At 41.8% G+C, this 13,688-nt stretch overlaps 1 protein-coding gene across 7 annotated transcripts in view; it reads left to right on the top strand.

Moving 5' to 3' along the window:
- Window positions 1-13,688, top strand: part of nlgn4xa (neuroligin 4 X-linked a) — a 57,420-nt gene that overhangs the window by 42,484 nt on the left and 1,248 nt on the right. For all 7 annotated transcript variants that reach the window (XM_076157556.1, XM_076157635.1, XM_076157701.1 and 4 more), the window contains 2 exons: window positions 7,402-7,587; window positions 9,770-10,559. In XM_076157556.1, coding sequence (XP_076013671.1) covers window positions 7,402-7,587; window positions 9,770-10,559 — 976 coding nt within the window. The remainder of the gene's footprint in view (window positions 1-7,401; window positions 7,588-9,769; window positions 10,560-13,688) is intronic.

The raw sequence follows: 13,688 nt of genomic DNA on the forward strand, positions 1-13,688 counted from the left end.
GTGTGTGTGATTAATACCCGTGAGCTTGTGATTGCTTGGCAGCTGGTTGGTTACTTGAAAGGTTCTGAATGGAAATCATTGTAATTGAACTTGACACCGACTGTAACTAGATTTTCCATCATCTTGCATCCTTTATTTTGTATCTGCTTCCACACTTTTGGATCAATCGGCACAAAATTGTCCAATTGTAGAACGTCTGGGCCAAGCCTGAAAAAAGTGATATTTTCTGTGTGATAATTGGACATTTTGTGACATTTTGTAGATGTCGGCCCATTTTTCAAGCGGAACTTGAAAACAATGAATGGTTTGAAGAAAATGTTTATTAGAATGATAGATGAAGTAGAAATAGAAACTGTAGGATTTAGGACGAGGGACTGAAGTGCTCTATGTCCCTGTCTGAGGTCCGTTTAGTCTTCATGCTTCATCCCTCTGTGAAAGAAAGGAGAAGCACCAGAGGAGAGAGAGAGATAATTCTCTCCTGTTTATCTTCTCCATCTCTGCCGACGTGCCTCTGATCACCGCATGCTATTCTTGTATTCATGCCACAGCAAACATTCTTCTCTTCCACATTCACAGTCCTACTGTTCGCTTTATACGCTCACAGTGTTACAACACACGAGCAGAGTGAGTCATTGTCATCTAAGATAGACAGAAGGGTATCTAACGCTGCGCTTAGAAATGTGATGATGTGCATTAAACTCATCAGCAAAGGTGTGAAGATTCTAAATTAAAAATGAATGAATTCGCATTAAGAGTGAAAGTGACTTTGCCCTGCGTCCCTCTACTGCCCCCTGTCATTTACAGACTTTGCGACAGCATCATCTTATGTGCTTGTCCATTGACATTTTAGGAGATTTCATAAATTTTGAAATGTATCTTATGCTCTCACCTCACTCTTACCTTATTACCTTATTACCTTATCCTTACTTGCACCCGTTTGTTAACTTTCTTTCTGTCTATGCAGTTGAGTTAATTTTATGGCTTATATGCTTTAACTGCAGTAAGATTAAATCTCTACATTTTGCCTGTGATGGAGCGTTTTTCCACAGTGTTTCTGTCTTTATGTCACTGGTGGTCACATGGTTGGGTCATATGTGAGTGGCAGCGGAGGGTGACCTGCACACTCTGATGGGTTTCAAAGAGCAGCTTTAGGAGGACAGATGGTGCGTGCGTGCATGTCTTGAAGTGATGAACAAAGGGATTTCAAGCCTAATGTCTCTCTCTCTCTCTTTCTCTCTCTCTCTCGTTTCGCTGTGTGTGTGTACATGTCCTGCTTTAGTCACACTAATCCCCTGTATTTACTGCTGAGGTAGAGAGTAAACAAGAACATTTACTCAGTCGCTGTACTCTACATTGTTTATGTTTACATCCTCCATATTTGAGAGTAGAACATTGTGCTTTTCACTCCTTTACTTCAGTTCTTACTTTAGTGACTTGTTGTCATTACGAGCCTCTATTCTGGGATGAGCTGAAGACATTTTCCGTATAATTTTTCCATCATTGCTTCCTTCTACTGTCCTTTCTTTCATCCTTTTTTCCTTTCTCCTCTTGGTAAACCTGTTTAAATTCCCATCCAATCAAATTCACAGACCCCCAGCCCCCTTCTCTCACAAAAATGATTACAAGCAAGATTAGAATAAGCTGTCAGTCCAACAAATGATGCCGCTGTCAAGTTTGATTACGTCGGTGACACTGTAACATGAGGCGATATTAGCAGGCAATGACCATGGCCTTGACAATGACCACGGAAAAATAGCCCCAATAACAGGCACAAAACATACTATTTTCATGAGGAATTCAAGTATGTGTGTGTGTCTCATTTGCGTTGCGAGCACGTCTGTCGAGCACACAGCAACTTTTGACAGGACTTTCCAGCTGCTAGCAGGCTACGAACAGAGAAGGTAAAGGAGCTCCATTCCCAGAATTCCCAGATTTATAAGGAATTTGAACGGAAACTGTGACAGTGATATGTGGACAGAAAGAAATGTGAAAAATGAAAGGTATAGTATTAGTAAAATAAGTAATAACATTGTTTTGTTTTCTATGAGATTAATATGATGTGAATTTATTAGTGTGGGCTTTACACTGAAAATGCATACAGAAAAAAAGTGTTCAGTGTTGCTGAATTTAAGTGCTTTTTAGATTAAAAAATGTAAGTGTTGAGTATTGGATGTTGCATGTTAGAAAACATAAGTAGCTCCTGGACACTTTTGTTTTGTCAAATTAGCTCTTAGAGGTAAAAAGGTTGAAGACCCCTGCCGTATATCATACAGAATTAATGTAATGAAATTTACCTGAAGGTCGGTGTGACTAAGTGACGCTTTCAGCTCGTTTCCATCATGCAGAGTGAAACCTTCATGGTTATTCCTCTGCTCATCCTCAGTGTTCTGCTATGGCTGACTGGTTTTTCCAAGCAATAAGGAGATTATGAAGGAATTTGCCCTGAACTCAGCCCCAAAAAGGCAGTTCCTTTTAGAAACTGTAACACTGCATGTGAAGGGAGGTTTAGACTTGACTCCATACCGAAAACTAAATCTATTATGTAGATATCCATATATGCATGTCTTAATTCAAATTTGGACTCCACAGTATAGAAGTACAAAACCCAACATTTGTCCTCAATACAGTCTAAAAATGCACATTTTCATATTCATCCTAGAAAATCTCCAAACAGGTGTAAGCCCGGTAACCATGTGTGCTCACATTGTGTCATTCATTTCTTATATGCAATCTTTTGAGAAAGGTACAGTTACCCTGATATAATTTACACTAGCCCGATCTCCCTTATGCACCATTTTTAGGAGCTTCATAATCCACTTTACTGGATCAGCAGAGGAAACAAAGTCACGCTGCTAGATTGCTCTCTGTGTAAACTTGCTTTTGGCTCTGTCACACGTTGCTGCTCAGCCAGTGGTTTTCTTGCTTTGAAGTTAAGTTGAAAATATGGAAGCCTGTGTGTCTTATGTCTGAGACAAATTTCAATTGTGTGCAATTGCTGTGAATTGCATGCAAAATGACTAGAATAAAGTATCTTAAATCTTAAATCTTAAAATTTTAAAATCTTAGATCTGTTCAACAGGTCAGTGACATTTGATGAAAACGCGAGTGATTCAGATTTGGTACTTTTAGTACGTTACAAATATTTATAAAAGATTTTACAATTTTACAATCACAATCCCATATTTCCATCTAAAGAGAGAAAAATCTGGTTACTAATTCTGATTCTATTGTTCCTGGGTGAATCATATTTCTATGCATACTGAGACAGAGAGTGTTCACGTCTCGTTCTCTTATGAATCCTTTGTTGTTGACATTGCCTGAGTTGTTTGTGCGTTTTCTGCAAGTTGTACAAACGTCACCCCATGGAAATCAAAACAATTCCAATTAGTTCTGCCAAAAACACAAATCATTGCTCGTGATATGCCATCAGTGTGTGACTGTGAGGTCATTGTAAAGTGCTTTGGATAAAAGCTTTATACGTCCAGTCCATTTATTTGATTTGTTTTCAGAAAAAAGGATCCATTATTGCACTATTTAGATTTATGGATATCATTTTTGGCTAATAACAAAATCTATCATATAACAGTGTTTTGAGTCTGGAAAAACAAAAGCTTGAAAATCTTGCCAGAAAGTATATGACTGGGGACAAGAGCAGATAGAGGACATACATCTTACCAGCTGGCAGAAAGAGCAGTTTGTAAATAAAAACATCAAGGATAATGAATCATTCCAAACGCTATTTAATTCATCTAGTTAGTAATCAGATATGTATAAAGTAAAGCTCCAAATCTTCCACTAAAATACAACATTTACTACCTGCCTCTAATGTTGGGAGTAAACACATCTTCACAGCAGAGCAGGTCCGGAAAGAGCTTTGCTGTGCAGACTCTGCCCAGGTAAGGCTGCAGGTCCCGAGGGCGTCAGCCCAAGGGTCCTGAAAGCATGCGCTGCCCAGCTGTGTGGAGTCCTACAGTACATCTTCAACCTGAGCCTCAGTTTGGAGAAGGTCCCGGTGCTGTGGAAGACATCCTGCCTGGTTCCAGTCCCGAAGAAGTCACGTTCCAGCACTCTTAATTTCTACAGACCGGTGGCGCTGACTTCCCACCTAATGAAGTCATTGGAGAGACTGGTCCTGTCACTCCTTGCCCCTTGGTCAAACCGTCACTGGACCCTCTCCAGTTTGCCTATCAGCCGTAGAGGACACCGTCATCGTCCTGCTTCACCGTGCCTATGCCCATCTGGACAGGCCCGGCAGCACTGTGAGAGTCATGTTCTTTGACTGTTCCACTGCGTTCAACACCGTCCGGCCTGCCCTGCTTGGGAGTAAGCTGTCGGCGATGCAGGTAGACTCTCCCCTGGTTTAGTTTGTAGGGATGTGTGCCTGACACTGTGGTGTGCAACACTGGGGCCGCACAGGGTACGGTCCTATCACCATTCCTGTTCACCCTGTACACCTCAGACTTCCAATTCTGCTCGGAGTTCTGCCACCTGCAGAAGTTCTCAGATGACTCTGCAATAGTAGGCTGCATCACCCAGGGGAAGGATGAGGAGTACAGGGTCGTCGTGGACTCCTTCGTCGAGTGGTGTGAGCTGAATCACCTGCAGCTCAACACTGACAAAACTAAGGAGCTGGTGGTGGACCCCCGAGAAGAAGTCACCCCCCACACCTGTGTCCATCAATGGGGTGACTGTGGACTCTGTGCAGGTATACAAATACCTGGGAGTCCATTTGCATAACAAACTGGGCTGGTCTAAGAACGCTGAGGTAGTGTACATAGAGGACAGAGTCCACTCTACTTCCTGAGGCGGCTCCGGTCCTTCAATGTATGCAACACCATGCTGAGAATGTTTTACCTGTCTGTGGTTGCCAGTGCCATCTTCTTCGCAGTGGTGTTTTGGGCCAGTAGGGCGATCAATAGGATCATCGGGAAGGCTGGCTCCGTCCTGGGGGTTGAACTTGATTTGTTGGACCATGTGTCGGAGAGAAGGATGCTGCGCAAGCTACATAGGTGCACTGTCACTCACTATTGTATGTCTGTAGTTATATTGCCAGATGCACATTTGCATTTGTTTCCTTGTCCTCCTTTTGTATTTGTACTGTCATGTACTGTTCCCCGACTGTAAGTACTTCACCCCTTATTGTGTGTACTTATCATTTATCTTATTATCTGCATGCTCTTTGCACGTTTCTCTATATTGCACGGGTTTTGGTGATTTCTAGTTTCATTCTGCACTGTGCTGTAACTGTTGCACAGTAATTTCCCTCGGGACAATAAACTTTTATCTTATCTTATCTTTTATTTTTTACAAACAAAGGTCTGCAGCTAGTGGTCGTAGAATTGACAACATTTCATTTCAACAACAAAAAATTCTGCTGGATGCATTGATTTCTTTTCCTTCTTTTTCTGTTTCTTGCTCTCAGTTGACCCTGTCACTAATTTACACAAAGACTGAATTTATGCTCCACGGCTCCACCTTTGACAGCTGTTAGCATCTTGTCTATATGTGCATGGAATGCTGAGAGTTAAAGGGGAAAAAAACAGCCAGCTCGGTCATATCAGCCGGAGTGCAGCATGTTAAAAGAGCCATAACTGATGGGGAACTGATGGGAGGAGACGAGGAGGAGGACGAGGCGGGGATGGTGGAGAGTAGAGGGAAGCGCGGTGGCAGGGCCTGTGGTCATCCTACAGGGCAGATGAGACTGCCAGCGGCCCTGTAATCCCCCAACTCCTGCCCTCTGTCTTCTCTCTATCACCCCCTCCACCTCACCATCACAAACTGGATCAAATTGCCAGAGGCCTCCTCGCCTCCTCCCTTTTCTTACCAAGCGAGCCTCATTCCATTTGTTATTTCCTCTTACTCCATCACGGTCAGCTACTGCCAAGTCTGAATACAAAGCTGGCAAGGAGGCCTGGCATGGAGGAAGAACAAGTTAGCCCAGAGGATGATTCTTAATGGGTTTAGGCACATTTGCTAATTTGTCTACAATTCTGTGATGTGGAGCTGCCTGGCTGGACTTTTGCTGGTGACATTTTTGGAAAAAAAAAAATTGAAAGTTGTTGCTGTGTTAATACTTTGTGAGCTTAAAGCTTAATGTCTCGTAAAAAGCAAAAGACGATGCATGAGATGATGTGATATCAGACTGGGGTTTATTGGAGACCTAGACCTACTTGCGTCCACCAAAGAGCTTTCGCTTTAAATTCTGTTTGTTTGTTAGTTTAGATGAAATTATAAATTGTCTCTTGTAGTATGAGATTTGTTCAGAATGTATTTCACTTCAAGTGATCTGCTCGGTAACATGTAGTGGTGGATAATAATAATATTAATTTTATATTTTTTACCAAGGATAGCCAAATAAAAGCCGAACTGTAACGTAAACATTGCATTCATAATAAATAAAGATTTTCTATGTATAATTTCCATTATTTCCCACATACAGTATATTTTATTTTATTTCTTCTTCATCTTCTTCTTCTTCTCCTTCTTCTTCTTCTTCTTCTTTGTCTTTCCTCTTTCCTTCTGTCCTTGTTTGTGTCCTCCCTCTGCCTACTTCCCCACTGTGCGTATTTGCTTATACTTTAAACAAGTTAAATGTTGAATGCAGGACTTTCATTGTCGTTAAGAATTTTCCATTGCCTTATTGCTATATTTACTTTTTGTGTATTATAACTGTTATGCATTAATGAATCTACTTTACATATGCACAGTTGAAGTTTTATTTGTATAGTGTTTTGAAACACTAGAATAAAATGACTTAAGAACATTTGTTCCTAATACTATGTGTATTACGTGTGGCCAGGATGTGTGTGTGTGTCTTCCTCGCTGTCTCCTCTCCACCCGCTCTGCCTGCCCTTGCTCAGGTGATGACCCTCCAGATAAAGGGAGGTAGCAGCGGGGCGTCTCTCTCACTCTCTCACTACAGGTGCGTGGCTAGAGGAGGGAGGCAGCACCGGACGCAGTTTTCCTGGTTTTCCTGGTTTTCCTTTGTTTCTGTTCCTTGGCATGTCTAGAATGCCAGGGTTTTATTGTTTTAATTTGGCCTAGAGCTCCCGGTAGTCCTACTTTCTGTGGCTTTGGTTTTCTGCTGTCTTAGGTTAGTTTTGATTAGGTAGTTTTAGTTGAGGGGAAAGCTGGATCCGAAGGTCCATGCTGGCTGGTCTGGCGTTCCTTCTCTCTTTCTGTTCTGTTGGCCGGGAATTCCAGTCCTTCTTTTGTTTGCAGTTGTTGATCAATAAATAAAACTTTGTGGATTGTTTAAAGCTGTGTCAGTGTCCTTCATATATGCTGTGGTCCTTTCGAGCCAGTCGTTAGTCGGGGACTGTAACAATGTGCAATCTGTACAAAATATTAGATGGATTTGATTTTGAAAGAAAATGTAAGCTATCTTCTCTTTGTTTGCAGGGTTTCTAAGCACAGGAGACCAGGCAGCAAAGGGGAACTACGGCCTGCTGGATCAGATCCAGGCCCTCCGATGGATCAAAGAGAATATCCAGGCCTTCAAAGGAGACCCGAAGAGAGTGACCATCTTTGGCTCTGGAGCCGGGGCGTCATGTGTCAGCCTGCTCACCCTCTCACATTATTCTGAAGGTACTTTGATCTGACACATGCCTGCACACTCGCACACATTGCTCCAACAATACATCTCACCCAAGTTACTCTGAAGGTTCCTCTTCACGCTCACACACATTTAATGCACTTGTTGATGAAGGTAGCTGCTCTCCATCTTCATCCACACTTAGGAGGCAATAAGAAGAGACATCCTTGTACAGTTAGAGACACACTAAGTAAGCTGAAGGCAGGATGAGAAAGCTGTACTTATTTGGAGATGTGCAGCCATGCTACCAGCCCAGTTGCTCTGTGGGCTTGGTGGACCAAGAGCCAATGGACATGGACAGCCTAGTGGACAGTCCAATGAAGGATGTAGAAAACAAAGCAAGTGACTCTCATTGAGGTGAGTTTCAGTTGTTTCATTGTTGTTTCATGTCATGATGCATTGTAGCCAAAGCTTTTTAATAAAAATGTGACCTTTTTCTGATCTTATTTATTGATTTTATTGGTGTATTTTAGTCTGCACTCTGCTCTCAGTTAAGTGAGAATTGTCCCTAGAGGGGCAAATAAAGCTGCACTGGATTGAATGGCGAAACCTTTTATTTGCTTTGTGTTGCCTGGCTCTCCTGGTACGTCCTGTACCATTTATAGTTAGCAAAACCGGGCAGTAAGCCAGTGAACTGTTCATTGAATGGATCTACTTATTTTCTCAGCGCGTAACTGTAATAATGCTTGAGGTTAGTACTGCTCTATAACTTCCCTTGTTGGGCAGGAAAACTGCAGGACAAAGGATTTGGCACTTTATGTATTGACTTGTATCTAATGCTAATGTTCCAATGTCTTTTGTCGTGGTTATCTTAGGGACCCTTCCCCCCAACTGAGGTGGAAACAAAAATTGCCCAGGAAGTAGGCACTGATGAAAGCATAGCATAGCATGTTCACAAATCTGGACAACACAGCTCCAGGAGCAGAGGGAGTATGAGGAGCTGAAACATCGACATGAGGAGAGCATCCAGGAGACCAAGTGTCCCTTGCCGGCCAAGCGAATGTTGGCTCCACCACAATTCATCAATGCATCTCTACACCATGACCAAGGGCCACTTTGCACCACGCACGAGACTGCCAAGCTCTCAAGACCTTAGCTTTCCCCACACAATCATTATGCTCTTCTCTGGTGATGTAAAGCTGTAAAAGCTTTATCTGTAAGCTAGACGGTTTGCTTCGTGGAATCTGTTTGTTTTCTATCTTTTCTTAATACGTTTTTTGCAAGATCAATAAAGTATTTGTATAGCATTGTTTGAGTTATTTACCACCTACTCACACCATGTATACAATCCTGTCCTACACCAAGAAGGTCAATAGGGTAATATTCACATTTCAACTAGAAAGAGTCATTGATTGATTATTTGAATAGCATATTGTATTGACATCAACATATTAAACATTGACACTCTTCAGTAATACTTTTACACAAGTACAAAGTTAAATTCCTTGCTTGTTATTATATACCGTATATATGATTTGATAAAAGATTCATAAGGATATGGAATGAAACTCTGGATATATCAGAATCAGAATCAGAATCGCTTTAATCGCCAGTTAAGTTAACACTCCTTAGTGCGTACAAATAACATAAAGAGACAACACAAAACAACATTTAAAACAACATATAAGATGAGATAATATATGAGATAATATATATGAAGTAAAGTGGAGCTCTGCCCACTGGCCCCTGGTTGGGTCACTGCTGTGTGTTGGTAACAGTATAAATATAGTATCAGCGACTGAAAGAATCAAACACATGTGATTCTGGCGTTACTTTCTGGCCTATTTCCATGAAGGAAAGCAATGTGTCACATACGCGTTATGTCCATGCTGCTTCATTGATTGATCCTATTTCCATTCATGCTGAAATATTTCCCAGCATGGACTTGTTTTTGTAATCAGCAGTAGTTCCTCATTGTAGTAGTAGTTTGTTATCAGTAATTGTTATTATTATCTACCTATGAAATTGAATGACCACATGATGTCAGAAATACCACCAAATGTTTCAACATCGTCACTTGTATTTGTGTTTTGATTCTAAATCACAGACATTTTACTCAGCAGCATATTTGAGGCCATTTCTGTGTGTGTTTGCTTTGTTTCACTTTGAAGCATCAAAGCTTTGTTGGCTGCATTTTTCTGTGTCTTTCTTCACTAATCATAGCTCCACTTTCAGATCTCTTCCAGAAAGCCATCATACAGAGCGGCACGGCTCTGTCCAGCTGGGCAGTCAACTACCAACCCGCCAAGTACACTCGAGCGTTGGCTGAGAAGGTAGGCTGCAACATGCTGGACACCATCGACCTGGTGGAGTGCCTCCAGAACAAGAACTACAAGGAGCTGATTGAGCAGTACATCACGCCTGCTAAGTACCACATCGCGTTCGGCCCTGTGATCGATGGCGACGTCATCCCAGATGACCCCCAGATCTTAATGGAACAGGGGGAGTTCCTCAACTATGACATCATGCTCGGGGTAAACCAGGGAGAGGGTTTCAAGTTTGTGGACGGCATCGTGGACAGTGAGGACGGGGTGTCCGCCAATGATTTTGACTTTGCTGTGTCGGACTTTGTGGATCATCTGTATGGCTACCCAGAGGGCAAGGACACCCTGCGCGAGACCATCAAGTTCATGTACACAGACTGGGCGGACAAGGAGAACCCTGAGACCCGGCGCAAGACCCTGGTAGCCCTGTTCACTGACCACCAGTGGGTGGCACCAGCAGTGGCCACAGCTGACCTCCATGCTCAGTACGGCTCACCCACGTATTTTTACGCTTTCTACCACCACTGTCAGAGCGACATGAAGCCGAGCTGGGCTGACTCGGCCCACGGCGATGAGGTGCCCTATGTGTTCGGGATTCCCATGATCGGCCCCACAGATCTCTTCAACTGCAACTTCTCCAAGAATGATGTCATGCTAAGCGCTGTCGTCATGACCTACTGGACTAACTTTGCTAAAACAGGGTAGGTGCTTTTTTCTTTCCTCTATTTCTTCCACTCTTAATATGTCATGTTTTGATTATAAATTAATCTTCCTTCTGTAAACAAGCGATCAACACTGTACAAAGCAGATGCAATTCAATTCACAAAACTCATTTAGTCATTGGCCTTGTTATGTCATGCCATCTTTTTTTATCTACTCCTAGTTCTTCTGGTGCTGTTTGCTGGATGGAGTAAGAGACTTTTGGCAGCCAAGGTTGCAATGCTTCCCTGTTAAATGTTTTGATACTTTGTTACTTCATTAACTAGTATTTTTATTTCAATACCACTGTTTCTAGATTTTGTTTTATTTTCCAAGCTTGTTGAGGGCTCCATTTTAGACAGAAGCCACCATTCAGCTGCACTTTTTAACTCTCATTCCCACACCAAATGACAGTATTACCTTTCACAGTCAATCTTTATACTGACATGTGAGTGTGCTGTGGAAAGATACTGTTTCTCATCCGGGTGGTACTTTCTGTAGGCTGTGGCATTGTGCTGCTCTAGAGATGCACTCTATTGTCACAAGTAAATATCAACAAAAAATATATACTCACAAACATGTTTTCATCTGGTACAACCGTATCCGTAATGTTTTTCCAATGTGCTAAATTAATATCACAGAGGCTTTAAGATTGAGTTGGAGTTATGTGGTGCATATTCAGCGTGCTGTGAGCAGTGTTGCCACAGTTACCTTGAAAAAGTAATCTAATTACTGATTACTGATTACTCCTTTAATTACTTTATTTTAAAAGTAACTAAGTTAGATTGCAAGTTACTTTATTAGTTACTTTCAGCAGCTGGCTGTGCCATGCTGCGACTCCAAATGTTTCTTTAAATTCAAAGTTGTGTTTTTATAGCAAGAAAGCACTTTGTCGCTAGCACAGAGTGTACAGCGAACTTTTATGTTGTCTTGTTTAGCCGACACAAACTGAAAATAATGACTGTACTTCCAGCCCGAAAACGTGCAATCTCTCCTCCCTCAATTATTGTTTACATACGTTTGTGCAGCGTGGTATTACACGTGAGTTGTCCTCATGCTAAAAACGTGACATGTCGCACGCATGACGTTAATCCCCGAGACAAGAAGAAAGCAAAGAATATGATATATATTATAGATATTATATCTTTACTAAGGAATAGTAACGCACAGTTACTTGGATAAGTAACTTTAATCTGATTACTGGTTTGGAAATAGTAATGTTAGATTACTCGTTACCAAAAAAAGAGGTCAGATTAACATGTTACTGGCATCACTGGCTGTGAGCATGAATATTTCTGAAATACCTCTGTGATGTTTAAGAAAGTCAGAGAGAGAGATCCAGTGTGAGTATAATTCCGTGATTCAATCCTCGCACTGCAGCGGCACTGGGTTTAATGAAAGGATTTGTTTCCTGTTTTTGTTTCTTGTTCCTTCAGATTAGGTATCAGGGTGTTTTTACAACACAGTTACATTGAACATTTATTTTAAGGTTAATAAACAAACCTGATAAGCTTCATAGGCAGCAGTGTTCAATCCGCCCCCGATTTACAGAATCAATGCAAATTCCTAACTAGACTCTTGATCAGTTTAAGCAGGTCTCTCTACTTCTGCTTCACTTCATGATCAAAACTGACAGTCCTGAAATTTCTTAACACAGAATATGTCCAGAGTCCAGTTTCTTTCAGTGTTGCTACTAGAAGCCATGAGGTCCAGCTTGATGTGCAAAGATATGGCAAGGTGCTAGTTGCTTCTACTGAGGACAAACAGAAATGTATTTGTTACAGCATATCATTTCTCAGCAGTGGCCCAAAAACAAATACAGATATTACTCAAAGTAACAATAGATTAGATTAGATTAGATTAGATTCAACTTTATTGTCAAAGAGCAAGTACAGGTACAAGCCGATGAAATGCCGTTAAATAAAGACTGGTCAGTTCTGACACTGCAATATTTAAAGCAGTGGTGGGGAAACTCCAGCCCGTGAGACAATTTGGTCCGGTCAGCGAGACAATTTTGGCTCTTTCGATAACAGCATCAATCGCAGCGCTAATTTCGAAGCATGCGTACATTCATCCTGACAAATAACACCAACAATATATTGCTCAGTGAAGTTGTTCAATCAGTGAGCTTTTCATATCATACAGGTTTTTAAAGGGGACATAGAAACATCTGACTCTCACAAAGCTGATCAGTTCGCAATCCTGGAAAACCTCAGAGGCCTGTAATCCTCCCTGCAGATCTTTTGTAGTCCCACCTACGAGCTCCAGTTAAAATACCAACTCTGAGTCAGACGCCTTGTGTCCAATAGTACACAGTAACTCTGAATATATTACAGCTCATCCCGGTACATGCAGGCATAAGTAGCTATGTTTCCATCCAGGCAAATATTTGAACACAAACATATTTCTCTTCACCCTCTGCCAGGTTGAACCTAACTATGAACTCAATCATGTCAGTATTATCTGAAGCGGGAGTGGGCAAACCAAGGCCATCCAGCCTGTTGCGCTTTTCAATGCGGCCCGCCGAACATTTTCCGCCCCCCAGACTTGAGGTTCGCACTGGTTCTTGTGTGAAGAGCCAGGACAAATTAATCCACAGTAGCAATTTATTAAAGCAAAACAATGGATCCTGTTTAAGGTCTGAGTCTAATATTGGACTTCCATTATGAAAAGAGGCGGAGCTGCTGGATGTCTCTGTGTGCCTTTGTTTTGATCATCTTAACGCGATTAATCATAAAACATTCACCAGAGGGGGAGGGGCTGTGAATAGAACTGCTTTGTCTTCTGTGTGTTTTTGTAATCTGTACACTTAAACAGGCCTAGCAGTGCATACTTGGAGTTGCAGGAGCACAGATATACAGTTGCAAAGAAAACATATAGTTTGCATCTCATATGGCAGTTCGTGAGTGTTCCTCTGTGGCCCCCAACTGCAATGTGTGACTCAAGATGAGTCCTCCCTCCTATTCAGTATTCAGATATACACTCAAAGAAACTCACAAATACACACATCTGTATGTGTCAGCTTCAAGGTTGTTGTCTCGCCTTACCTCTCCAAAGTTAATGAAATCGCTGCCACAAAGTCGCTGGAGAGCTCGATTGTGAACGGAGAGAAAAAGCACCATGCAACAATG

This window comes from Genypterus blacodes, unplaced genomic scaffold, assembly GCF_046128005.1.
Source record: "Genypterus blacodes isolate CSIRO-AG114 ecotype Tasmania unplaced genomic scaffold, CSIRO-AGI_Gbla_v1 ptg000002l_1, whole genome shotgun sequence".
Lineage (NCBI taxonomy): Eukaryota > Metazoa > Chordata > Actinopteri > Ophidiiformes > Ophidiidae > Genypterus > Genypterus blacodes.